Below are 27842 nucleotides of genomic sequence, written 5' to 3'. Positions count from 1 at the left end.
AGTGGGTTGAGTGACAGGGGGAGCAGGAAGGAGGGAAGAAATCCCACAACCCACACAGAATTAAGTAATTAGCTAGTGCTCAGCTGTGTTCAATGGTCTCTAAGGGATGTGGAAATTCCAAGAAGAGGAAATCAGAGCAGACAGAAAGGCTGGGGAGGGAGGGCTGAACCTTGCATGGCAGTAAGTGTCCCAACGGCCTCTCCCTCAGGCCAGGTCAAGAGAGCTTCTGCTTGCTCTCCTGGGGGCCCCACTGTACATAATTGTGCATCTCATCAGAGTTCTGAAGCTCCCCTGGTGCCTAGCCCAGTGCTCGGTGTTCAGAGGGTGCAGGCCTGCTGAGCATGGACCAGAGATGGACTGGACACAGGCTGGGGAAGTGAGGGTGAGAGTGGCAGGGCCCAGTGAGGAGGAGTAGAGAAGGCAGAGATTGCCCCAGTCCAGCTCTGACCTCTGCTTTCATGACAATCAGGGCCCATGTCCCAAGAGATTCTTCTGGGGAGCATCTTGTTAGCTCCTGGGAATGAGAGGAGATAGAGGGGTTTGTGCCTCCATTTTATATGCTCAATAGCTAGCTCATCATAAGCTATGGTGGGGTGCAATGAGCATGATCACGTGGTTCCTGCCTCCGTGGCTCAAGAAAGTTGATAACAGATGAAAAGTTGTGGCACTCCAGGTGGCCTCACATCAGAAATTTGTGAAATCTCTTTGTTCTCTGCAGCCATTCCATTTCTGTCTCCTGGCCTCTGGTTGATTCCAGTTGACCAGCAGTGACTGAACAGGCAACTGTCTCATTGTATGTAAAGATGGGGCAGATGAGCAGACCCTTCTCTGGACTCCTTCTGGTCTCCTGGAGGCCAGTGTGCCTGGGCAGTGTACCTGGGGTCCCTGAGTACCTCCTCCTCCATCACTGTCTTCACCTTCCTCCCTCCCCTTGACTGTATGCCTTCTGCAGGCTCTGCAGATCCTTGGAATCTCTCTTTAGTTCTGAGAGAACCCCTCTCTTTTTCGCTAGTTCCTGAGGACATAACCAAGTCTCTTGGCAATGACTTCACTGATTCAGGTGGTGTGCAGGTCAGGCACTGCCCACCTTCCCAATAATTTATGGATGGATGGATTCAACCAAGTGTTATTGACCCAACATGGAATTTCTTTCAAATAAGGTGCTCTAGTCAGTGGAGCTCCCCCCTTATGTTACATTTGAGGAAACAGAGGCTCACTGTGTTGAGTAAATCACCCAGGTTCATATGACACAGGCAGAATTTGAATCCAGGTCTTTCTGACTACAAATTGAGGACTCAGTTCCCTGAGACATGAGACTTTGCTTTCAATGATACGCTGAGTTGGGTAGGGTATCTCACCTTCACTTCTTACAATGAGGCCCAGAGAGGGGACATAAGTGTCTTTGGTCACTTAGAGATGGAATTAGGGTTGGGGTAGGGGAAGATGTCCTGGATGGTCCTGGGATCCTCTGTTCTAGGAGACCCTGACCCATTCTTTTTGTAAAATTCAGACTTACATTGAAAAAAAGAGGGAAACCATCAAACCATATGGGTATGACCTAAATAACATCGCTTGTGAAGATGAAGTGGAGGTGATGACTAGATTTAGGGTTAGATCTGGTAGAGAGAAAGCCTGAAGAACTATGGGCAGAGGTTCAAATATTGTGTAGGAGGAAGCAACAAAAAACATCCCCAAGAAAAAGAAGAGCAGGAAAGCAGCATGGCATCTGATGGGGCTTTACAGAGAGCTGAGGAAAGAAGGAAAGATGTACCCAACTGAATGCAGAATTCCAGAGAATAGCAAAGAGAGAGAAGATACTTTTAAAAAATGAACAAGGCAAAGAAATAGAGGAAAACAATGGAATGGGGAACAAGAAAATTAAATATATTAAGGGAAAGTTTCATGCAAAAATGGGCATGTTAAAAAAAAACAAAAATGATAGGGATTTAACAGAAACATAAAAGATTAGGAAGAGGCAGCAAAAATGCACAAAAGAACTAACCAAGAAAGATTTTAACATCGCTGATGTTATTGGTGTGTTTACTGATTCAGAGCCAGACATTCAGGAGAACAAAATTGAGTGGGCCTTAGGAAGTATGGCTAACAACAAAGCTAGTGGAGATGAGTTATTTAAAACTTTAAAAAATGATGGTGTTAAAAAGTGCTGCACTCGATATGCCAGCGAACTGGGAAAACTCAATAGTGGTCACTGATTGGAAAGGAAGAGTTCATGTCCTAATCTTAAAGAACGGCAATGCCAAAGAATCTTCAAATTACTGAAGAATTGCACTCATTTCACACGCTAGCAAGGTTCTGCTTAAGGTTCTGACACCGCAGCTTCAGCAACATGTGAACTCAGAATTTCTAGAAGAGCAGGCTAGTTTTCCAAGAGACAGAGGGACTAGAGATCAAATCGCCAACATTTACTTCTGCTTCATTGACTACACTAAAGCCTTTGTATGGATCACAACAGAATGTGGCAAGTCCTCAAAGAGACAGAAGCATCAGATCATCTTATCTGTCTGCTGAGGAACCTGATTTGGGTCCAAGAAGCAACAGTTAGAAGTGAACATGGAACAATCTATTGGTTTAAGATTGGGGAAGGAGTAAACAAGGCTTTACGTTTTCATATCATTTATTTAGCTTACATGGAGAGTACATCATGTGAAATGCCAGGCTGGGTGAATCAAAAACCAGAATGAAGGTTGCTGGGAGAAATATCAACAATCTCGGGTGTGCAGATGATACTTCTCTGATGGCAGAAAGTAAAGAGGAATTAGGAAGTCTCTAGATGGGAGTGAAAAAGAAGAGTGTAAAAGCTGTTCTGAAGCTTAACATCAGAAAAACTAAGATCCTGGCTATTAGTCCCATCATTTCTTGGCAAACAGGGGGAGAAGAAAAGGAAGCAGTGTCAGATTTTATATTGAAAAATCAATCAAAGATCAATGTAGATGGTGGCTGCAGTCATGAAATTAAAAGATGCTTCCCTGGAAGGAAAGCTTTAGCAAATCTGAACAGTGTACTAAAAGGCAGAGACATCACTTTGCTGAAAAAAAGTCCATATAGTCAAAGCTACAGTTTTCCCAATAATAACGTAGGGCTGCGAGAGCTGGACTATAAGGAAAACTGAGTGCCAAAGAATTGACACTTTCAAATTGTGATGCTGGAGAAGACTTTGGAGAGTTCCTTGGACTGCGAGGTCAAATCAGTCAATACCTAAAGACATTAATTCAGATTATTCACTGGAAGGTCGAATACTGAAGCTGTAGCTTAAATACTTTGACCACATAATGAGAAGACAGGACTCACTAGAAAAGAACCTGAAATCTGGAAAGATTACAGGTGAAAGGAAAAGAGGACAGCAGAGGGATTAGATGGCTAGAAGGTGACATGGAAGCAATGAACATGACCTTGGACTGACTCTGGGAGATCATGGAGGACAGAAGGTTTTGGTGTATTGTGGTTCATGGGACTACGAAGAGTCAGACACAACTTAATGCCTCAATGATACTTGATGGCCTGTGATTGGGCATGCCTCAGCCAGGTGCTGTGGCTGCCCTGTGGTCAAGGGCCTCCTGGGGATCCTGGGCAGCCCAAGAAACAGACTTTCCTTGATGCCCAGGGTAAGCCCTTGATTTGAGTACCACTACCACTTTTCCCAGTGCATTGTGTGTGTGCACATGGATGGATCAGCCCAAGTGAGGAGAAGTGAGGTGAGGACACTGGGGAGGGATGAGGAATGGGGACCAGAGAAGGGGGTGATGCTGAGGGGGACCTGGTGCAGGATTTGGGGCAACGAGGAGAGAAGGCTTGGGTTCATGAAGGCTTGATGTTTGTAGCTAAGTCATGCTGCCCAGACCCACAGGATTTCTTCCCAGAACCACACATGGGGCACCTGGGGCATCTCATCCCTCTCATAGATGAGGTGACCTTGATACACAGAGTCACCCACATGTCTCATGCCAGTGATTGGAAAGTAATTCAGGAAATGAATCAGTAGTTGACAAAGCTCCTCAGAGATCCTGGGTGGACAAGGAGACAACTGGGAAGGAAAATGAAACATCCAGGAACTTTTTAGAGTGTCACAAGGTTTTCCATGTGGCTCATTATGTTTCTGCCCCCTTGGTCAGCTCTCGGCAGTAAGCTCCCTAGCAACCCCCTTGTCCCCCAAGGGCAGCTGCCAGATTGGGCTGCCACTGACATCCTTCTGATCCTCAGGATCCTGGGAGAATGATTGAGGTGGAGTGCCTGGAGTATGAACTGGAAATCCTAAAGATTGACAGCAAGGTCAAGGCATATACGCGTGGTGCTGTTGAGGTGAGCCTGCACCACAAGAGTAGGGGCCCACTCATGGAGCACATAGTGCATAGGTCAGAGGATGGTAGCAGAGGAAAGTACTTCCCCATCCTTCTCTGTCTGCTGATGAGGAAACTGAGGCCTCGAGAGAGAGGAACTAGCTCACACAGGGAGGCCCTCCAGTGAGTCCACTGAGCCACACTACCAGGGTGAGGATGAGGCAGAAAAGGCTATGTCCAGGTGCTCACTCCCATTAAGAATAAAAATGAAGAGAAGGGTAGAGCAAATGAGTTGTGAACAAGGCTGTGTCTCAGTTGAACTGAGGGCCCCCCACCCTCATTTGTTAGGCCATACTCCCTCCTGCTGCCCCCATTACCCTGTGCTCCCCACCCCCAGCTGTTAGATTGTGTTCTCCCCCTATTACATTGGGTTCCCCACCTCCCAGCTGTTAGGCTGTGCCCTCCCATTACACCCTCCAATGGAGTGACCAGAAAGGACCTAGAGAGCCCACCTGAAAAGGATGGTTGATGGAACTAGGGATGCTGAGCTTTAAGTCAGGGGTGGGGAACCTGCATCCTTAAGACCACACATGGCCCTCTAGGTCCTTGGGTGTGGCCCTTTGATTGGCTCCAAGTTTTACAGAACAAATCCTTTGATGAGGGAATTTGTTCTGGGAAGTTTGGGTTCAGTCCAAGGGCTGCACTTGAGGACCTAGATCCATGACCTTGCCCGACTTCAGGTCCCTTCCTTGGTCAGCCTTGCCTCCTGAGCCAGCGGAGCCTTCTTGATTCCATGCCAGGCTGAGGTCCTCACTGATGACCTTGTGTTTGGCCTGTGTGCACCCTATGGGGCCTCAGCCCTCAGAAGGGGATTGGGGGTCATTTTCATCATTGTAGCCTCAGCACCAAGTGGCAGCCCCTTCGTACAGTGGGTATTAATAAACATTTACTGGGTTCCCCCAACACTGGTGCAGATCCCCCTCTTCACATCCATGGCCACATGGGTCAGAGGACTCTAGGGGCTGATAGAGATAAGGAGGGCTGGGGAATCCCCCACAGGGAACACAATAAAAATGAGTCCATGAGTGTCAGCATCTGGGAGCTGAGGGGATGTAGAGAGACTGACACACAAGAGACAGGGAGATTAGGATTATCAAGCCTCCACAGTGCAGGACCAGGTGCTAAATGCAGGAGTGACAGATAAAAGTGAAGGAGGCAGCCCCTAGCAAGAAGCTGATGTTGTAATGGAGGAAGGCAATCCATAAGTAAAGGGAGGGGGGAGAAAGCATCCCTTGAGGGGGCATGGGGAGGAAACCATACTGAGTAGAGGGAGGAGTTCAGGACTAGATAAAGCCAAAGGGATGGAAGTGAGGAAAGTCAGAGATAAGAGGTTTGTAGATGAGAGCCAGGATCCTCCCCCACATCACCAAGAAACTCTGCACGAGATTCAGGAGACTGGAGGAGTCTGGTCTGCCTCAGGCCCTGGCAGTACTCCTTAACTTGGTGCTGCCTCAGTTTCGTCGTCTACTTTTACCTCAGTAGCTCAGTGGAAGAGTCTTTAAGAAAAAGGAGGAGGACTCTAGAAAGGCCGAGGTAGTTGGAGGACCAGGAAAATCTGGGCAGAAGCTTCCCCTTGAGGATGGGCATGACTAAAATTTTGTACTGATTTTGCTAAGTACGTTTCAGCGCGCACATCCGCACCGGGCTCTCATCTGGTGTTCTCTTGATTGGTGCAGACCCAGCTGACCGTGATCAAGCGGCTGAACTTGGCCTTGCTTCGGGCCAGCCGCCTGAAAAACCCCAACGTAATCCAGGTGGTGTGCGCCACCCAGTGGAACCTGTGCCTACCTCTGCTACAGCACAACCTGCGCGGTCACCTGCTCAAGCCCTTGATCCAGGTGGCCGAGATCCTGGAGAAGATCGACAGGTGAGCGACGCTCTCTGGCAGCTTTATGGGGAGAGTCTCCCTCTATGTACTCCCTGCCGGGGGCCGGCCTCCCGCCGAGCGGCCGGGGAACAGCTGCGCCCCAGGGTGTGTCCTTCGGAGCCAAGGTTGGCTACAAGGGCCTGGGTGGTCCCAGGGTGTACCTATCATTCCTGCGTGCAGCCTGAAGGCGGCAGGATTTCCTGCCGCCCAGACTTGGTAAGAGCGCGGCAACGACCAGAAGGGATGCCATGCGCACAGAGCCCTAGTAGACTGCCAGGGAATAGAGATGTCCCCTTAGAGAGCGTACACTGACGCCGTGAGACTGGGACGTCCCGTGATGCCGCTGGAACCCTTGTGCTTCTCCACCTGTGGGATTCTCATCTCTCTCCCCACAGCAGTCTCTCATAGCCCAGGGACCAGGGGGCCTTGGTGTCGGTTCTGACAGGTTACACACAGTTTCATACAGCCCTCCCAACTCGCCTTTTCCAATTTTCCATCAGTGATGCCCCTCAAATGCTGGGTGCTTGTTACCCTCAGAAATGTCAGTGCGTGTGGACCCACTGTGAGTCTGCACTGACCCTGGCGCTGCTCACAGCACGCCTTCTTGGGAGACTGTGCAGTCCCACTGTGCACAACTACACAGCATCCCTGCAAGGAGAGCCCTGCTAAAAATGTGAACTTGTGCACCTAAGCTCCTGGGGCTTTTAAAATAAATCTTACTGAGCTTTTATTTTTATATCACTTACTCTTCCCGGTGTAGGAACCCCAAATCACCTCCCCAAAAGCCACTTCTTATAACCAAGAATGAAGAAAGGAAGAAAGAACCTCACATTTTTCTCTATCCCAGACCCTGAGTTTTAGAGACCCTAGCACACCCTGTGAAGGAACTTGTGAAGTACATCAGCACGGTCCTTCTTTGAGGTCATGGCTGTGGGTTGTTAAAAGCATGGCATGAGTTCCCACGAGTCAGTTCTAGGTCCTGCTGGTTGACCAGCACAGTCCAAGCTGGACTGTTTGTACTGATGAATGAGCTTCCCAAGGTCGCTCCCCTCCTCTTAGCTGTGCCTAGACAGACTGTTTCTAAGTGTCTCCTGAGAAAGCCTTGGGGCATCAGTGAAGATGGGACAGTGCCAACTCTAAATGAATAACGAGGGCACCTCATCCGCTCCATCGGGGGTTTACTATGGAGAGATGAACCTGAATGGGGAAAATGGGCATCCACTCCACTCACCTCTAACTGAAACTGAATGTTTATTTAATTATGGCAAAGCCTTCTTCTTGAGGGGGAGGGTGCATCAACTTCCCAGATTGCCCAGGGGGTAGAGTCAGAAGCCAATGGAGAAGGCTGAGGGTTTCTGTTCAGGATACAAGGTTGAGAATCCTGCTCCTGACGGGCGCTCTCCACAGGACTTTCTTTGTACTAGCATGGTCCACAGGTCCAGTTTGAGCCTAGGTGTCTTTCATGGAGCTAGTAGAGGATTAGCACGTACATGGGAGACACTTAGTGGTGGAGTTTCACAGTGCAGCTGCAGGTGGGCAGGAGCCAGTCTGGGCACCTGTGTTGTTCATTGTCACAAAAACCTCCTAGGAATTAGAGTGGAAGCAGTGAGTCTGTAGTAGCTGAGGTCTCTGGGTCTATTCTTGGGGCCATGACCTTGACTTCATCCTTTGGACCCCTGCCTGAGTTTCCTGGCAGATACTCCCCAGCTCCAGCCTCCCAGCTCCAGAGCTTCCAAGTCACCCAGTTAGGGCTGGTCCAAGTGTTCATCTCTCCCTTAGCCTGATCTACACTCCCAGCCACCAACCCCTCAGCCCCAATGCTTCCAAGAGCCCTCCCCCACTTTGCCTGATCCAGGGCACTCTCTCCCCAGAGACCCACACCTGAGTAAGAGCCCATGTGCCCTGCTCCTTCCGGTTCTGTACAGGGTCTGCATCCTCTGAGGAGGGTGTTGGTCTGTGTCACCCAGTTCTAGGCATCCTTGGTAACAAGAATGGTAATAACAGCAACAACATATTAAAGCTGATGAAACACTTAAGCTCATTATTCCCATTTTACAGATGAGGAAACAGAGGCAGACCAGTGTAAAGTGACCTGCCCAGGGTCCCACAGAGAGTGATTGTCTGAGGCCAGATTTAAATTCATCTCTTCCTGTTGCCAGGTCTAGAGCTCTACCCACTGAGCCACAGTGCATGTCTATGAGTGTGTGTATTGTGAGAATGTGTGAGTGTGAATGGGCACATGTGCATAAGTGTGTGTGTCTATGAATGTGTGCATGCATGCACATACAACATGCATGTCTGTCTTTAGGCACTATGCACATGTGTTGTGTGTATTGTGAGAATGTGTGTGCATATGTGGCATGGATATGTACATGCATGTACATGTGTGTACACATGTTGGTGTCAATTTGTATAGTGCAAATGTGTGTACTGGATTGTATGTGTATGTTGTGTGCATGCTTGTGTGGACTATATACATATGTATTATGTGTGAGTGTGCATGTGTACATGAGCGTGTGTTTATATGAGTGTGTGTGTGGTCTTTCTCATTCTCCTTCCCAATCCACACTCTGTAACATGTCTTTGCAACATCACAGATCCCCCACCTTGAGGGTCCCAGAGGCTGCTGCAGGTCACCCAACTTCACTCCATCCACCCACATGAGAGTTTTTTGGTCCATTTTCTTAGAAGCCTTCGATAGATATTCTGCTCTCTAAACACTGAGTGACCCTTTCATTTCAGAATGTTCTTAATCTTCTGCTAAAGCTCAGACAGTCAGGTGGTGCAGGGGCCTGGAGTCAGGAAGATCAGAGTTCAAATCCAGCTTCAGACACTTACTAGCAGTGTGACCCTGGGCAAGTCACTTAACCCTGTTTGCCCCCATTTATATATTCATCTGTATGAACAGGGCATAATTTTAATTCTGTCAGGGTTGTTGTGAGGTTCAGATGAGATAATAATTTTTGATGTAAGTGCTGCATAAACATCAGCCTTTAGCTCAAGCACCATCTCCTCCATGAAGTTTTAGCCAATCACCTCAGCTACCAATATCTCCTTCTCAGAGTTTGTACTTTTGTGTAAACTTTGTGTGTATGTGTGTTTCTCCCTATGGAAAGGAGAGAGTGCCTCCACTTTTGTCCCTGTGCCCCCAGTGCTGAGTTTCCTTTGACTGGATCATAGTCAATATTTATGAAGCACGTACTATGTGCTCAGCCCCTGCCCTCAGGGAGCTTACAAAGGAACATGGAAGACAATGCACAACAGGGGCAGGTAAGTGAGGGAGACCAGAGGAGGACTGAGAAGACAATGTCCCTGCACAACATGTAACCCCCTTTGGGAAGGGCCCTAGGCACTGGCAGAAGCCCAGGGCAAGGTCTGGAACAAAGTTGTCTCCAGGGTGTTTTGGAGACAGACCAGACTGGACAAAGACTTCTCATTCCCTTTGCTAGCTTGATGACCATGATGCGCTGCCAAGTTCACATTGAAATCTCCCACATTGAGGAGGATGAGGATAGGCTGGAGGTGGCCATGGAACACCTCCAGAAGGCCATGCATCTTGATTACCTGGGGGAATATGAAGAACATCTCAAGATGGCATACAACCGGCTCCATCTGCGTGCCATGTTGTACCAGGTACCCAAGCGCATGGAAGACAAAGCCATCATGGCCATTGAACAGGTAGGGGGGTAGCTTGTGGGGGAGGGAGCAGGGTCAGGCAAGCCATTGGACTATATCCTATATCCTAGTCCATGATGTGGACTGTCTTTGGGACCGTGACCAAGCTGGTCAAGTTCTCTCATTGGCAAAATGGAGTTAATAGCAATCACCTGTGTGACCTACTACACTGGGGACATACCATGTAGAAGCCACCTTGCAGACCTTCAGGTGCCATAGATGTGAGCTATTATGGCATTTAAAAAGAGGTTGAAAACAACCATTGAAGGGACTCTCATCCATCATTCTCCATAATTCATCTATCCGTCCATCCATCCATGCATCCGTCCATCCATCCATCCATCCATTCATTCATTCCCTGCTCTTCTATTTACCATCTGCAATGAAGAAGGCTGTTTCCCAAGTTTCCCAGCAGGATACTTGTCCTGGACACTGGGCTAGGTGATAGGTGTATCCATGTCTTGATGGTATGGGACCCAATTCACTACAAGAGGGAGAGCCACCATGGTGGATGATAGCTTCAGGATACCAGAGAAGATTTGGACTAAATGTGAACTAGGGCTTTCTTGGATTCCAAAGACACTTTCCCATGAGTACAAAGGATATGGCAAACAAACTAGACAGAGATAAGGTCTGGACATTGTAATAGATCGAGATTTCAATGCAAGTCAATTATGTACTGATCAGTCAGTAAGCATTTATTAAGTACCTACTATGTGCCACAGACCTTCTGCTAAGTACTGAGGATCAAAAGAACCACCTCAGGGAGCTGCCATTATAACGAGGGAGACGGTGTATATGGGCAGAATATGCACACAGAACAGATAGAAAGCAGATTTGGTATTTGTGGAGTCAGGGAAAGGTGGAGTTGGGAATCTGGGGAGGAGCTGAGGCCAAAGACCTAGCTGATGCAGAGTCATAGATGGAAGATGGAAAATTGTTTGTGAGGAAGAGGGAGAGAGCTGCGGTAACATGTAGGGAGACACAATGGGAGAAGTGCAAAGAGAGTGTATGTTGTACAAGGTCAGGTGATGAACACCTTCAAGATGATGTGCTTTTAGGAAACTGCTTTGGCATTGGAACTGAAGATGGTATGGGATGGAATGAATCACACAGATTGACCAGCGGGCAATTATAGTGGCCTAGGTTTGAGGGGATGGAGGTGTGAATCAGGGCAGTGGGAGAGTCAGAGGAGAAAAGTATATATACATACATATGTGCACACACATGTGTGCATGTATGTATGCATACACACATGCATATATATGTGAGAGATGTTGTAGTGAAAGAAATTAAGATAGTTAAGATTTGGTTGGTTACAGGGGTGGTAAGAGAAACTGAGTCAAGGATGATGCCCAGATTCCAAGCCTGTGTACCTGGGAGGATGGTGACACCCTCAAGAGGAAGGGGGAAGTTGGGAAAAGATGAGATGGTTTTGGGGGAAAAGAGAATGGATGGACATGTTGAGTATGAGATGCCTACAGGATGTCCAGTTCGTGATGCAGGGATGGGAGCTAAGGGCTGGAGATTTATATCTGGGAGTCATCTGTCTAGAGATGCTCATTCACCCTCCCCCCCCCCCAAAGACCCTAGTTTGTTATTGGTCAGTCATTTCTGTCATGTTTCTTCATGTTCCATGTGAGGTTTTCTTGGCAGACATACTGGAGTAATTTGCCATTTCCTTCTCCAGCTCATTTGACAGTTGAGGAAACTGAGGTAAATAGGGTGAAGTGACTTGCCCAGGGTCACACAGCTAGTTTGAACTCAGGAAGATGTGTTTTCCTGACTCTAAGCTCAGCACTCTATCCACTGCACCATCTAACTGCCCCAACTAAACAGTAGATCACATGAAAAAAGAACGTGTGTTCAGTAGTCAGTTGAATCAATGAATGAAAAATCCTTTATTAAGAGGGGCTAAGTGCTAGCAATGCACACAGAAAGTGCAGAAAATCCCTGCTCTCAGTGGAACCAAGGGGAGTAGTAACTGATACATCTCTGTCTGGTGACATTTGGATTCTCAGTGTCAGAGCTGGTGGTTCTCATGGTCTCCCACGGACTCAGGCCTCCTCTGAAGGATTAGTATCATTCTAGGCACGATATCTGAGGAAGGCCATGGATGGACCAGGGAGCATCCGGAAAAGGGCAAGCAGCATGGGAAAGGGCCTAGAGTTTGTGCCTGGTGAAAATCAGTTATAGGGACGCCTAGAGAAGGCTCTGGGCTTTGGGTAGGTGTGTTTGTGGGAGGGCTCTGCCCAAGTATTGGAAGAGTCAGTTTTGTTCTCTTGGGCCCAGTGGAAGACCAGGAGCAGGGAGGAGAAGCCTCAGAGAGGCAAATTTAGTCTGGAGGTGAGGGTGCTGCTGGCAGAGATGAAGATCACTGAGACACTTGTCCAAGTAAGGCCTGGGAGGCCCTTTCAGCTCTGAGATTCTCTCCTTGAGGCAGAGAGTCAATCACTCCACAATGATTCCCTGTGATGAGAGTTCATGCAGTGAAGGTCTTCGAAGGACTCTTGAATGAAGTTTCATTGGAAGGTCCAGACTCCAAAGTCTGGAAAAGCAGCTACTTTGCACCCTCAATCTATAGTTGAGGGGAGGAGCACAAGAGACTGCCAAGCCCAGCCCCTCACTTTTCCAGAAAAGGAGACTCAGGCACCTCATGGGTAAGTATGTAGGTGGCTGGTGCTCAGCCGCTGAGCTGAGCTCGCTCCCTGGGGCTGAGGACTGTACTTCCTCATGGATCGAGGGGGAGGGGGAAGACATGCTCCTGTTCCTTCTCTTTAAAATGCTGGGGCTGGGCCAAGGATGCCCAGGATTCTTGAGAGTCTCCTCATCACTTGTGGCAAAATTCTCCCTTCACTTCCCTGCTTCAGAACTTTGCCCCCAAAGGCAAATGGAAAGGCTGCAACTAGCATTTAGTTAGCACCTACTGTATGCCAGTCACTGTGCTAAGTACTTGAGACACAAAGGAAAACAGACTATGCTCCCTGCCCTCAGGCAGCTAACAGTCTGATGGGGGAGATGACCCAAACAACCATTTACAAAGGAGGTATGGACAGGAGAAATTGGAGATCATCTCTAGATGTAAGCCCTGAAGGAAGGAGGAACAGGAAAGGCTTCGTGGTGGGACATTAGCTGGGACTCAAGGGCTGCCAAGGAAGCTAGAAAGTGGAGATGAAGAGGGAGAATGTTTCAGGCATGGAGATGGGCAGGGAAAATCGCTGGAATCCACAGACCAAGGTTTGGTGTCAGCACAGATTGGAGTCACATGACTGCCTCGTAAGATGTAAGAGGCCTGGAGAGGAAGGGAGGCATTAAGGTATTAGGGGCTATGGATGGCTATCTGAAGATTTCATATTGGATCCTGGAGGTTATCAGGGGGCTCTGAAGTTGATTGAATGCTGGTGAGTGTGACATAATCAATTAGACAGATGAATGGAAGATGAACTGAGTGGAGAGAGAATAAAGACATGTGGACACTTCCCAAATCCCCACCCCTGCCCAGTAGTTACTCTAGGCTTGAGGGGATGAGGATCTGCACCAGGGTGGCCACTGGATCATGAGAAAAGGGGTCAAATTGCCTAGATGATACAAAGGTAGAGGTCAGGCCTTGGTAACACCTTGGATGGAGGGTGAGAGAGACTGAGGAATCCAGGATGCGTCCTAGGCTGTAAGTCTGAGGTCCTGGGAGAAGTGTGTTGGTCTAGAAAGTAATACAGAAGATTTGGACAGATTGCATTTAAGATGCTACTGGACCTCCACTCTGAGATGCCTAAGAGGTAGCTGGAGATATGAGAGTGGACATCAGGATTCAGATTAGGGCTGGACAGATAGGTCTGAGAGTCATCTGCACAGAGATCATCATTGCACCCAGGGGAGCTGATGAAATGACCAGGTGAAGTAGTTTAGAGGGAGAAGAGCAGAAGGCCCAGAACAGAACCCCAGGGACATCCATGGCTAGAGAGCATGACCTGGAGAAGGATCCAGCAAAGGAGACTGAGAAGGAGCAGTCAGAGAGGGAGGAGGAGAACCAGGTAAGAGGAATGTCACAAAAGCCAAGAGAGACAGAAGAGGATACAGGAGAGGAGGGTGATCCGCAGGGGGCTCGAGGATGGAGACTGAGGTGATGAGGCCATTGGACTAGGCACTGAGCTGGTTCAGTGCGATATCTAGCATCATGGTATGCGAAAGCCATAAAACGCCAAGCTGTAAAAGCTGCCAAAGACCAGTTTATAATGTAGCACCTTAAAAAAAAAAGGAAAGAAAAGCCTGTGTTGTAAAATTGGGTTTCTGTCCTACCTGGGGGTTATAAGCACAGTTGTTTTTGAAATAAAACAACTGCTATTCCATCTGCCAAAGGTCTGTCTACTTAATGAAGATACTGAGTCACCCAAAACACAGACTGCTTATTGAAAGGGGCCCAACAGATTTTCAATAGCTCCCTTTCTGCCCATGCACTTGGGTACACTTGACCTTCAGGCTAAAAACCAGTGACTTCTGTGGGCAGAAAGCTATGACCAGAGTTGTCTCCTCACTGTGCTTGCCCTCAGCATCAACACTATCCATTTCCTGTCTGTCCCGGCTCCTGGAAAGGTCTAGTTTCTTTTCTAGAAACTATTGCTGGTTCTTCTTCAAATGTGAGGTGGCTGTGGGCCTATGGCTAGTGAGGACTCCCTCACTTCCTGAAGAGAGGGTGCTCTCTCCCCAGGCTAGAAATGAGCTCTAGAAGCCTGGTACCGCAGACCATTCAAGTGAGTAGGGAGCGCAGACATCCCCAGGCCTACCAGGGCCTGAGAAGCCCAGGGTTCTGTTCTGGTCCCCAGTGCGTCAGAGTTGAGACGGGAGGGCTAGAATCCATGTTCGGCAGCCTGTGCCCAGCCAGCATTCGGGTGATTCCTTTTTTCTTTCCTGTCTTATTCAGAAGGAAAACAAATGGGGACCGTGCATGGTCTTTGCCACCCTCACTGGTGTCACTTCTTTATCCCAGGCGAAAAAAGCAAAACCCAAAGACAGCGTGAGGAAAAAACGGGCCCTGTTGGTGAACGTGGGCCTGGCGTTGGCCCCAGATGCTTTTCAAATTGTTCTGGATGGCGAGAATGAGGCCAAAGGTAGTTAACTGCCCCTTAGTGCTCTGACCACTGAGCTCTCTGGAGGCACTTTCAGCCCCTCCCCCCATGGCCTCAGTTTTTCACCTGACCTTAGAGGAGACTGTCACCCATTTTCAACATGAAGAGACTGAGAGACAAAGGAGAAAAACAAAGATAGAGATGGAGTAGAGAGAAAGGAGAGACAAAAGGGAGAGAGAAGAGAGATAAAGGGAAAGAGGAAAAAGGAGACAGACAAAGAGACAGAGACAGAGAGGAAAGACAGACCATGAGAGAGGAGAGAGGTGGAGGGAGAGAGAGGGAGGAGGAGGGAGAGAGAGGGAGGAGAAGGGAGGGAGAGAGCATTGCCAAGGTATTCCCCCAACTCATTTATGGGCTGTCCTACTCTCGGGGCCGCAGGTCAGGTGGTCCCACCTTTCAAAACGCTATCACATCTCATAATCCAAGTACCCCGGCCATAGGGACCCCAAGAATTGGGAGGGTGGCTAGCGGCTTAGAAGTGCTGCCTCCCCCGCAGCCTCCGGGCTTCTGGCTGGTCATTCACTTTAGCCAAGGTCGGGGCTCGTCCTTTCCTGCTCTCCTTGGCCCCGCACTGCCCTGAGACTCGGGCAGGGAGTGGAGGGGAGGAGATGGGGTCTTGGGCCGCTCCCAAGCGGCCGCTGCTGCACGAAGTCGGGGCTGGCGGACGAGGCTCCAGGTGCAGAGGCCGCCCTCGGGAGGAGAGGCCGCAGCCTCCGCAGCCTCTCAGGGTCTGGAGTTCTCTCCCCACTCTCAGTGTCGGCAGGTAAGAGCAGAAGGCCCATCAGCTTCCTCTGTGCCAAGGCCCGCCATCACACGTCGAGCATAGACAAAGCCGATGGACACCTGAAGCGGCTGAAACAAGACAACCGGGAGGAGAGGTGAGCGCCCCACCCCCAGGGCCGCAGGTGGGGGCAGCAGAAGGGAGATGGGGGGCACCCCAGCGCGCAGCCTCCTTTCCTCAAGGTCAAGGTCGCCCAGCGTCTTTGTGGCACCTGCCCCCAGGCCCACGTGGAGCCGCCCAAGGGCCGCAGGGGCCGCCCCGGGAAGAAGCTTGGAGCTCGTTTGGGCGAAAGTCCCCATCCAGGCTGTCCCCCTTGGTATGAGCTCGGACAAAGGCCATCCCCTGGCGGATCCCCGGCCTCTAGTCTCACCCTCGAGGGCGCTAGGCTGCAAAGCGCTTTCCAGACCTCATCTCGGTGGCTGCCCACTGCAGCCCTTCAGATGAGGAAACTGAGGCTGAGTGGCTAAGAGTGCCCGAGGCAGGAGATTGGAGGCCCCAGGGTCGGACAGCCAGGTCACCTCAGGAGGGGAGGGAGCGGGTGGGGCCTGCGAAGAGGGGGCAGCTCCCGCTCAGCCCCCAAAAGCCTTTCAGTCATTTGGGCTCCTGGGTCCAGGATCTACATCTGGGCCGATTTAGCCAAGGTGGCCCGGAAGCAAGGCGTGTGGGACGTGTGCCGGACCGCCTGCCGGTTCTGCCTCCTCTATGACGTCATGGCCAAGAAGATGTCCAGGGTCAGGAAAGGTGAGTCAGCTGCTCGATCCAGCTTGTTCACTCCCTCCCCCCCCCCCCCCCCCCGCCCCGACCCCCTACCGTGAGTACAGACACCCTCATAACGTGTGCATGCACCTCACGTAGTACATCCCTTTACATGAATGTATGCACCTGCACACTCACACGTCTGTGCACAATACCCTCACATAATGCACACCCCCCCACAATGTGCACACACCCCCTCACAGATAACCCTTCACATAGGGGCACACCACCCCCACACCTGCACAAACCCTTCATATCTGTGCACACACACATATTCTCACATGTGCATATATACAGACTTCATACCTATAACACAGACCCTCTCACACCTGTACGCACACACACACACACACACACACACACACACACACACACACACACAGAGTCCTCTGCAGTCCCTTGCTCCTCTCCCCTGAAATGGTGAGGAAATGAGAGGGTCCTCAGGATGGAAGACAGGACCCTTACAGGCTCCAAGGCTGGAGTGTGTGAGGCAGGTTCAGGAAAGAAACGGAAACAAGCATTTATTTTATTAAGCACTTACTGTGTGCAGGCATTGTGCTGCATGCTTTATAATGATTATTCCACGGGATCCTCACTCATTACACCCTTGGGGGTGCTATTATTACCTCCATTTTACAGTTGAGTAAATAGAGGCATATGGAAGTTAAGGGACTTGTTCAGGGTCCCTCAGCTCCCAAGTGTCTGAGCCTGGATTTGAACTCGGATCTTCCTGGTATTAAACCCTGCCATTGTGGCCAGAGCAGCCTGTGGTGGAGGCAGGTTTCATCTTATGATGACAGAAAACAAGATTGGGGCTAGATTTTGGAGGGCCACGCCAGTTTTTACCATGGAGACTTTGACCAGAATAACTGGTTTCCATGGGTCCTTTATGGTACCAGGAGTGCTTTGTGAGACCCTGTAGGGTCTTCAGGGCAGCCGTTATTATCCCCATGGTAGAGATGAGAAGACTGAGGCTCAGATCTGGTCCCAGGCCTCAGAGTGTCCCTGGGTGGCCCTGAGGATCCAAGGAAGGAGGGTTGAGACATCTCTCATTCCCAGAACCCTGGAGCTGGGTTGTGTATGTGCTCTAGATGAGGACCTGAGCATGGCGAATAGAGCCATCGACTGTTGTTCTAGGACCAGGGAGGAGGAAGAAGGTAGGAACCGAGGTCGTCCTGGATGTCCTGAGCTCTTCAGAGATGATGCCAAGCTCCCATATCGTAGCAGTGGACATCCAGCGCACCTTTGCCGAAGTGGGCTTCATCAACGCCGAGGTCAGTGAGAACACTGCTCCTGGGGGTGGGGGGGAGGGTACTGAGACCGACCCCAAAACCATGAGAGAGCTGCCCACACTTCCAACCCTGCTTGAGACTCACCAGATGTCCTGAACCTTTGTACTCACAGTGGCTCTCTCGAATGCTGTCACAAGGGCTCACATGTGCTTGTGTGTGTAGTCACACACATTTACGCTCACAGGCACTCACACTCATACATGCACACTCACATGCTCACACTTTTGTACACTGTCACTCTCATATTCTCTCTCTCTCTCTCTCTCTCTCTCTCTCTCTCTCTCTCTCTCTCTCTCACGCACACACACACACACACACAGAGACACACACACACACACACACACACCCTCCCACCACACTAGGAAAGTCCCAGGGGCTTCAGTTATAGTCCAGCATCCTTACAACTTGGAAGGGCAGGGAGGAGGTGATGGTTCCCTCCCCTCCCCGCTCCCCACATCAGCATGCAGAATTGCAATGACCACTCCATGCAATGGGCCACCTAGGCCCATAGGCCTTGCTATTCAAGGGAATGGGGGTATGTGGCCAATTTTCTGGTCTAGCAGAAATGCCAGATCTTCAGCCCCTTGAGCTTAGGGAGAGTCACTCCTGAGTCTGGCCTCACTTACTGACTCCTCCTTTGTGAACACTTGTAGGCCATCATCCACTTCCTTCAGTCAGAGGGCATCGAGTTGAATGACCGACCCATCCCCCCAGAAACCTCAGTCCAACACCACACTGGTAACATCGCAGTTCCCCCAGAGGAGGACGCAGAGTGGCTCACCTACAGGTCTCTCCCCCACCCTCAACCCCTTGGGCTCATTCTCCCCCTCCATTCTGACCCTGATGGATTCATGGCCAGGGTAAACAGACTCAGAGGGAAGGGTTCTGGGGATCATAGCAGGAGCTTAGTAGGGGCTTCACCCATCCCAACCCCCTGCCATGGGCTGAGGGGCAAGGACTCCTTGGCTCCTCTTCTGGCTCCCAGGCATACACTGGGTGAGCCAAGGGATCCCAGGGCTGGCCGATCCCTCTGCCTCCTTCCTACTGCTGCTGAAGCTGATGCGTCAGGGCCAGGAGCAGCTGGTGGCTCCCTCCCACCTAGAGCACCATCTTCTGTGGCCCCTAGATCACAACTGTTGGAATTGGAATAAGGAACTCCCAGGGGAGTGAACTGCCTCCTCCAGTGCACATCTCAATGCAGAATCTTGAAAGTTGCAGGAATTGAGGTTGCAAGACCTTGGAGGTTGTAAGCCTTCCTGACTTGGAGGCTTGCTCTTTGCCCTTTTGGCCACACTGCCTTTCTGCCCCAGTCTCTTTGTTTCTGGAGGCCCAGGGGCAAGTCCTTTAGCATATCCTTGACGCTCTGGGGAGTGCAGGGATCCGACTTCCACCTTTCATAGAAGCCTGTGGCTGTGGGTTCCTCTTGCTCACCTTCTTGGTTTTGTGAGTCTCTGGGCCTCAGCTGCCCAGATAACTGTTGGGCCCTCCCAGCCCTCTCACACAGTCACAGTCTTAGAAGAGGCAGTCAAACCTCAAGCAGTCAAACCAACCAAATTTTACTCTCCCCTGATGACCCTGATGAGTGGTTTCCTGACTTCTGCTCAGTGACCTTTGGGAGGGATCCTCTGCAGGCAGCACTCCCCGTTAGGGGCAGTTCGCACTGTGAATTGGCCTAACCCCACTCCCCCCAATGACTTCTGGTTCTGCCCTCTGGGCTTTGCTAAACCAGTGGGATCTGGCCTTGCCATGGCACAAAGTCAGGGCTCTTCCCTTCCTGGACCTAACAATCTAGAAGAGGGAGGGACAGGACAGCGCATTTTCACCTTCTTGTTCTTGAAAGCTGGACCCCACAACCCCATGAGTTTTATCAGCAGTCATGTCCCCCTGCCTACTCCAGTGCCCCCATCTTTACTAGAGAAGCTGATGTTTAAGCCCAAGTGAAAGATGTTACATTTAATAGACAGCTCAGTCCTCTGACCTGTCAAGATCCCTTTGGATTCTGACTTTCATCTACCTTGGGGGAGCTGTCCTTCCCACCTCAGTGCCTCTGCAATCTGATGGCCTTTATACAGATAACTGATAAAAACATAAAAAAACAGAGAGCAGAGCTCAGATCCCTGGGGACTTCCACTTTAGGCTTGCTACCCTTTTCCGATCTCCTGCTTCCTGTCATCTTACCCCTGCCACTGATGATGGCTCAGTCAGGTGGGCAGTTCTTTCAGGACCAGAGAATGGTGCCCCTCAGGGTCAGGTAATGAATTCATCCAGGGCAGTCAGATAGCTCCCTTACTCTCTTGCCTTACTGATCTTGTGCATTGAGAAATAGATGCTAGGATTGGGCTGAGCTGAGCAGCAGGATGAGCCTCCACCCCCAAAGACCCCCCTCAGGTCCTCCCAGGATTCATTGGGCAAGGGTGCCCCTCCCCCACCCCAGAAAGCTTGATGTCGGCTTCTTCAGGCCTGACCTGGGTCTCCCACACCTCCATCCACCTCTCCTTTGAGGGCTGGCTCCTTCTTGTTTCGTAAGAACTCAGCTCAGGGCTAAGCACTTAATAAATTGTTCTTGCCCACTTCCTTCCATCCTTCCCTCTCTCATTCCCCCCTTCCTCCCTCCCTTCTTCCCTCCTTCCTTCCTTCCTTCCTTCCTTCCTTCCTTCCTTCCTTCCTTCCTTCCTTATTTCCTTCCCTTCTTCCTTCCTTGTTCTGGTATCACCTAGAACAGCAGAGAGGGCATTCACACGGGTAGATACATGAAAGTATCCTGGGCTAATAAGATCATTGAGAACTTAACAGGACCTCAGAATATCTAGTTCATAGATGAGGAAACTGAGACCCAGAAAGGGGGAGAACTAGTAAATGGCAGAGCCAGAATTTGAACCCAGGCTCTGTGCCTTCAAACCTAGAGCTCTCTGCACCGACAGCCTGCTTCTGAAAAGAGCAGAGACCTTTCATGCTTTATTCTGCTTTAGTCTATATGACAACAAGCAGTGGTAATAATAGGCATCATTCTTTTCTTGTGGGGGCCCAGAGCTCCAGAACTATGTGGCCATCAGAAGTGCCCCCCAGACATCTTCCTGGACCTCCCTGGCCCAGGACAGAAGTGGGGCCTCCTGGACCTCCTGCCTCACTCCTGTCCTGGACGCCCTTGCAGACCTCCCTGGCCTTGGACCATTGATGGGGGGAGGCCGGCTCAGACCACCCTTTCCCCCTCCCCTCTGGGGCTTCTAAAACCCTCTCGGGGGTGATTCTGAGGGTCCCAGGCCCCTCTTGCCATTCCAGTTCCTGGATTGAGAACCTGTCTCAGTATGCTATGCGGAATTGGCTGCGATCAGCCGAGATCGGGCAAGAGATCAACGAGGCATGGCTGGTCCACAACACGGTCGTGTATGTCCTCAACCACAACCATCACCTGATCGCCGCCGGCCGGCAGAGGGAGCTGGTGGACCTGCTTCAGGCCCTGCTAAACATCATGAGAATCACGGGCCACAACGGGTGAGGTCCCCCGCCCTCCATCCCCCACCCCGGCCGGCTTGGTGGGGGCTCAGCTTAGGGGGAAGGGCAGGGAATTACATAGTGACTGGGAAATTTCAAGAGAGAAAATGTGCCTGTGATGGGAAATGGGGAAGGCGCCTCCCCCAAAGGACTGAGGCCCTGGGAGCCCAGAATGCAAACGGAACTTTTACACAGTATAGGGCAAGTCCCCAAGCATTTATTGCACACCTCCTGTGTACAGGCCCTGCCCTCAAGAAGCTCACTGTCTGATGGAGGATGGGAGGATGAGCAGGCTGGGAAGGAAGAAAAGCCCCATGCTTTCAATCTCCCCTCATTCATGGTCTTAATCAGGCTGTTTGGGCTCCGGCTCTATGGAAGAGAGAGAGGCAGTGTGGCACAGTGGGAGGGGTCAGAGGTTATCCTTTAAAACCTTCCCTGGAAGACCCTGGTGGGGGGCCTCAGTTTCCCCATCTGTTACATGAAGGTTTTCATAAGTCCCTTCTATCTCTATCTACACTGGAAAGGGATACCAGACACCATCTTGTCCATCCTCCTCCTATGACAGATGAGGAAACTGAGACCTGGGTCCTGGTCACATAGGAGTAGTGGGGGCAAGGGCTCGGCTTATCCCCTCTGCCCTAACCTAACATTTTCATAGCAAGTGTTACCCACCTCCACTTACTTGGAGGTGTCCTATGATTGTGTGAAATAACTTCCAGCTAGGTCACTCAGTGGATAATGTCCTCTCGGGAGTCCAGAGGACCTGAGTTCAAATCTGACTTTAGACACTTAGATCAGGAGTGGGGAACTTGTGGCCCAAGGTTACATGTGGACTTCTAGGCCCTCAAGTTCAGTCCTTTGACTGAATCCAAACTTCACAGAACAAATCCCCTGAATAAAAAGATTACTTCTATAAAACTTGGACTCAGTCAAAAGCCTGCACCCAAGGACCTAGAAGGCCACATGTGGCCTCAAGGCCACAGGTTCCCCACTCCTGACTTAGACGTTCAGACCCTAGGCAAGTCATTTAACTTGTATTTTCTCCAAAAAAATAAAAAAGAACTTTCACAAAACATGAGTCAAGAGAAGAGACACTTCAGACAATGTGTCTCAAAGCTGCCTCCAGAGAACCTGGATCATGAGGGTCTGTGGACTGGAAACCTGATGGTTTTCACCTAGGCCTGTTGTGCTGAGGGGAGCTGTCCGAGGGACCAGGCTCACTGCCCAGACCCAGGGAGGGAGGAGTGGGAATGGAAAGGGGAGAGGGAGCTGGTCCTCCATCGCCATGCTCTGGGCCCCCCTCTGGTCGTAATCTCCCTGCTGGGATTCAGCACTTTTCGTGTCGATACTTCCAGGGACACCATCACGTTGGTGTTACTGTGCAATGCCCTGGCTCGGGGACTCATTCTTCCCTGGATTCCCTCACATACATCAGATCGGGGTCGCAGGTTTTTGAAGTCCACCCAGACGCATGTTGCCCCGCTGGAGTGGAACGCCATGTCTGAAGTCAAAGTTGCTACTGAGGTAGGGATGGGGGAGGAGGAGCAGGTCCACCCAGTGGCCATGCTGCATCAGGCCTAAGGCACTGGGGGTCTTCAGGAAGGCTCCCTTGGGTACCAGGGCCATGCTGGACTGAGTCTGGGCTACTCTTTGGAGCCGGTGCCTTTATTCCCTCTTGGGAGGGCCTCTCCCTGTCAGCCACAGCCACCTGCCCTTCTCTGCTGCAGCTTTTGGGGAAGAGGCAGCCTTTCTGTCACCCAGGTCATGGAGACCTTGCTTGAGTCTCCTTTTGTGTCCTCTCAGCTCATTTCTGGGTCAGTGTGCCTCCCTCCCACTGAGTTCCTTCTGTGGACAGATTTGCCCAAGGTTCCCCCAGCCTGTAAAAACTGCCCCTCAACAATGTGAGCTATGAGATGCCCACCTCTCCTTCCTTTGTCTGCCAGAATTGAGCCACAAGCTCTGAGGGCTTCCCCTTTGTCCTCCCTTCTGCCACCACGGCCATGAGTGTGGCCATACTCAAGGTCACCGACACTCTTGAATGGTTTTCTGTCTCTCCTGCTTCACCTTTGGGCTTGACCCCTTGCTCACTCAAGACTCAACTGCCTCAGCATGGTGGTACTACTTGTCTGGCCGGTCTGGCTCAGTCAGTCTCTGTGGCTGAATCATCATTCAACCCCCAACCCCCCAGCACACACACAGATAGATACACACACCATGGACACTCAAAATAGAAAGAAGAATAGGAGAAGGAGGAGGGGTAAGAGGGAGAAGAGGAAGAAGGTGAAGACTGCCACTACCCCCAGAAGTTTGAAAACTGATTCAATCTACATTCAGACCCTACCACTTCTTTCTTTTGAGGTGGATAGCATTTTTCATCAAGAGGCCTTTGGGGGATTGTCTTGAATTATTGTATCCCTCAAAATTGCTGAGTCATTCACACCTGATCATCTTACAGTATTTCTGTGTACAATGTTCTCCTGGTTCTGCATAATTCACATTGCATCAGTTCATATAAGTCTTCCCAGGTTTTTCTGAAAGCACCCTGCTCATCATTTCTTATAGCACAATGGTATTCCATCACAATCTTATACCACAACTTGTTCCAACCATTCCCTAACTGATGGGAATCCCCTCAGTTTCCAATTATTTGCCATCACAAAAAGAAGGGCTGTAAATATTTTTGTGCATGTGAGTCCTTTTCCATTTAAAAAAAAAATTTTTTTTTTGAGATTCAGACTCAACAGTGGTATTGTTAGGTCAAAGGGTATGCAGTTTTACAGCCCCTTGGACATAGTTACAAATTGCTCTCCAGAATGGTTAGATCAGTTCACAACTCTACCAACAGTGCATTTGTGTCCCAATTTTTCTTCAGCCCTTCCAACATATATCATTTTCCTTTTCTGTCATATTAGCCAGTCTGATAGGTGTGAGGTGATACCTCAGAGTTGTTATCATTTGAATTTCTCTAAACAATAATGATTTGGAACATTATTTTTTTTCATAGAATATAGATAGCTTTGATTTCTTTGTCTGAAAACTTCCTGTTCTTTTACTTCAACTATGTATCAATTGGATAATGACTCGCTTTCTTACAGATTTGACTTAGTTCTCTAACTATTGGAGAAATGAGGACTTTATCAGATATACTTGATATAAATTTCCCCATAGTTTCCTGCTCTCCTCCCTGGCTCCTTTTGTTTGTGCAAAACTATTTTTTAAAAATTTAATATAATCAAAACCAACCATTTTACATCCCATAATGCTCTGTCTCTTGTTTTGTTGTAAATTCTTTCTTGATTATTCCATGCTCCCCTGATTTGCTTTTAGTGTCACACTTTATGTCTAAATCTTGTACCCATTTTGACCTTATCTTGGTCTGTGATGTAAAATGTTGGTCTATACCTAGTTTCTGCCAAACTGCTTTCCAGTTTTCCCAGCAGTTTTTATCAAATAGTGACTTCTTGTCCCAAAAGCTTGGATCTTTGCATTTATTAAACACTAGGTTACTATGGTCATTTACCTTGTGTACTTAATCTATTCCGCTGATCCACCACTCTAATTATAAGCCAGTACCAGATTGTTTTGATGATTACCACTTCATAGTACAACTTGAGATCTGGTATTGCTAGGCCACGGTGTATGGGGTATTCATGGAAGACTAGTACCTCTGGTGTGAGGGCTGATTTCTACCATTGGTGTTCACCTGCCACCCAGTTCTCACCTATGGCTCCAAGAAGCAGTAGAATTCAAAGCAGCCATGCCCCCATAAACAATTTTGCAGGATGAGCTAAACCAGGTTGAGGATAACTGAGAGGTCTCAGACCTGTTGCTGAGTTAGGGGAGTATCTAACCCAAGTATGTGAAGACTTGCCCCAGAGGAATGGGCAGATGAGAGCAGTTTCTTCCAACAACTGTGAAGGCAGCTGAAGCAGGTGCTGTGGAGTGCTTGGACCTTAGCGAGACATTAAAGATGCCAAGGTCATCCACTGCATCCCAAGCCATCACCAGTCATCCTGATTTTTGTCTTGGTCCTGGACTCTGATGACTCTGGAAGAGAGAGTGAGGCTGATGATTTCACACAACTCCGTCTCACTTAAATCCAATTTATATGTGAGTCAAAAGACATCACCCATGTAATTTTACCATTTTTTTTACCTACCTCGATGTCCTGTGGCAGCAGGCAAGTGGCAAAGTAGCAGGTATGGAGACGCTGGAAGCTGTGGTCACAACCCTGCACATAGGCAGCCCAGGGCATAGCCTTATCTTCTCACTGGACTGAGGAATCATTGGGATTTGGTAGACCCCAGGTGTCTGCACAACCCTTATTAAGGACTGCACTGTATGCTTCACCTAACCTAACCCTGGCCTGCTTACTGTAGCAGGTGGGCATCATACCTGTTGTCAAAATACACAAGAAAGTATCAAATTTTTGCAAATATTATTCCACTCACCGTTGCTACATGGAATGTGGAATGTACATATGATTATGGACAACAAGAAATCCAGGAGACCTGAAAGATGAACAGCTCTTACTGTAAGAGAGCTTGGCAGGTTTTGCACCTAAATGCAGCACTAAGTGAAGCAAGGCTGGCAAATGGAGGCCAGCATACTGAAGTTAGGGCTGGATACAAGTTTCCCTGGAGTGGCCATAATGAAGGGGAGCACTGTGAAGCTGTCACAAGTTTCTCAACCAAATCCAATCTAGTCAACAAGCTTGTATGCCCACCAAGAAGAGTGAGTGATAAGCTCATGCCAATGTGGTTACCTCTTAGAGGAAAGCCCCATGCCACCATCATCGATGCCTATACTCCCACCATGAAGAACCCTGAGGAGGTCAAAGGAAAAAATTTATGCAAACCTGGAGACCCTCATTGATGCAGTGAAAGAGGACAAGCTTGTAATTCTTGAAGAAAAGGAGTGGGCAGTTTCCCGAGATTTAGTGTACAGCACTTCATTCACTCATGAGTCAGAAGACTCAAACATCAAGATCGGGCTGACAAAAACAATGGGGAAATCCAGAAACTGATAAATGAAAAACAAGAACTCCACAGGGTTTACCAACAGTATTGTTCATCCATCTTGAAGGAGGTAACATTTAACTGCATCAAAAGTAAAATACAAGCAAAGCTTAGAGAGATTCAGGATTCTTGGCCCAGTAAAAAGGCAGATGCAATTTAATTTTATGTTGGTAGTGACAATCTAAAGTGTTTTTATTATGTCCTGAAGGCTGTGTATGAGCCAAAAATCTAATGTGCATCAGTGATGATGGAGCCACATTGATTAGTGATAAGGACATGGTCCTGGAGAGATGGGCTGAACATTTCCATAGGGTTCTCAACAGACCATCATCAATCAATGTTGAAACCATCGGTTATTTACCTCAGGTTGAAGTCAATCCATTTCTAGTTGAACTTCCAACTGAAGAAGAGGTTTTGCGTGCCATTAGACTGCTCTCATGTGGCAAAGAACCTGTTGCCGATTCTATTACAGCTGAGATTTACAAGGGGGGAGGATGGGTTCCCTGCTCATATAAAAGCTGATTGAAATTTTCTCAGTTATATGGCAAGAGGTTATTCCCCCAGAAGTTCAAGGATGTCTCCATTTTCTTCAGCAAGATTTTGTACCTCTTTTTCATTCAATTAACTATACTTTTTAGTTCTTCGTGAATTTTCTCCCTCTTTTTGCATTTGGCTACTTCTGTTTTTGAAGGTGCTTTTTTTTTGCTTCAGTATTTTGCTTCAGCTTTTTTTGTGTCTCTTTTATCATGCTGTTGACTCTCTTTTCATATTTTTTTGCATCACCCTCATTTTCTTTCCCTTTTCCTCACCCCTCTTGTTTGATTTTTTAAAATCCCTTTTCAATTACTTTTAAGAGTTCTTTTGGGGCTTGTGTCCAATTCAGAATTTTCTTTGAAGCTTTGCATGCAACTGTTTTGACTTTGTTGTTTTCTGAGTTTTTGTCTTGATCTTCTCTATCTCCATAGTAACTTGTTATGATAAGGTTCTGTTTTTGTTGTCTGCTCATTTTCCAGCCTACTTCTTGACATTTCATTTTATGTTAAAGTTGGGCTCTCCTTCTGGGGTGAAGGTACGCTGTCTCAAACTTCAGGTTTTTCATGCTGCTGTGTTCAGAAATATCTCTGGGGATCTGTCAGTTTTGGTGTTTCCAAGATGGTATGATCTCGGAGAGGTGTAGTCAGTGCTCTCTTGGCCTCCACAAGCACTCTTCTATGCTCAAGAGCCATGAACAGGACCCCTGCTGCCCTTTGGCCAAGAGAGCTTAGAAATGCCCCTTCACCTTGCTGTCCTCTCTGCTTTGGCACTGAGACCAGGGCCTCTGCTCCCCTGTGAGTGACCACAACACTCTCCTCCACCCTCGAACTGTAACCAGACCCCTGCTCCTCTGCTGTGCATAGGGTACTGTTGCCTCTCTTTGCCCTGGGTCTGTGACCCAGAACTGCAGATGGGCCATGCAGCAGGGTCCTGCACCCTATGCTAGCAA

At 49.2% G+C, this 27842-nt stretch overlaps 1 protein-coding gene and 1 long non-coding RNA gene across 10 annotated transcripts in view; one reads left to right on the top strand and one right to left on the bottom strand.

The window, feature by feature from the left end:
• Positions 1-27842, top strand: part of CFAP46 (cilia and flagella associated protein 46) — a 135891-nt gene that overhangs the window by 19807 nt on the left and 88242 nt on the right. For all 9 annotated transcript variants that reach the window (XR_011971720.1, XR_011971721.1, XR_011971722.1 and 6 more), the window contains 10 exons: positions 4219-4317; positions 6032-6222; positions 9672-9900; positions 14882-15002; positions 15775-15898; positions 16415-16542; positions 17695-17831; positions 18503-18636; positions 21129-21341; positions 22697-22865. Coding sequence is in view for 6 of the 9 variants with exons in the window: in XM_072629131.1 (XP_072485232.1) it covers positions 4219-4317; positions 6032-6222; positions 9672-9900; positions 14882-15002; positions 15775-15898; positions 16415-16542; positions 17695-17831; positions 18503-18636; positions 21129-21341; positions 22697-22865 (1545 nt within the window). In the remaining 3 variants the exon portion in view is untranslated. The remainder of the gene's footprint in view (positions 1-4218; positions 4318-6031; positions 6223-9671; positions 9901-14881; positions 15003-15774; positions 15899-16414; positions 16543-17694; positions 17832-18502; positions 18637-21128; positions 21342-22696; positions 22866-27842) is intronic.
• LOC140517679 (uncharacterized) lies at positions 14910-16537 on the bottom strand. The gene is made up of 2 exons (XR_011971725.1): positions 16172-16537; positions 14910-15872 (listed from the first exon to the last, which is right to left on the bottom strand). It is a non-coding gene; the product is annotated as an uncharacterized lncRNA (long non-coding RNA).

This window comes from Notamacropus eugenii, chromosome 1 (genome assembly GCF_028372415.1).
Source record: "Notamacropus eugenii isolate mMacEug1 chromosome 1, mMacEug1.pri_v2, whole genome shotgun sequence".
In the NCBI taxonomy this organism is placed as follows: domain Eukaryota; kingdom Metazoa; phylum Chordata; class Mammalia; order Diprotodontia; family Macropodidae; genus Notamacropus; species Notamacropus eugenii.
Note: the sequence above shows the minus strand (reverse complement) of the source record. Positions and strands in the feature narration are given on the sequence as shown.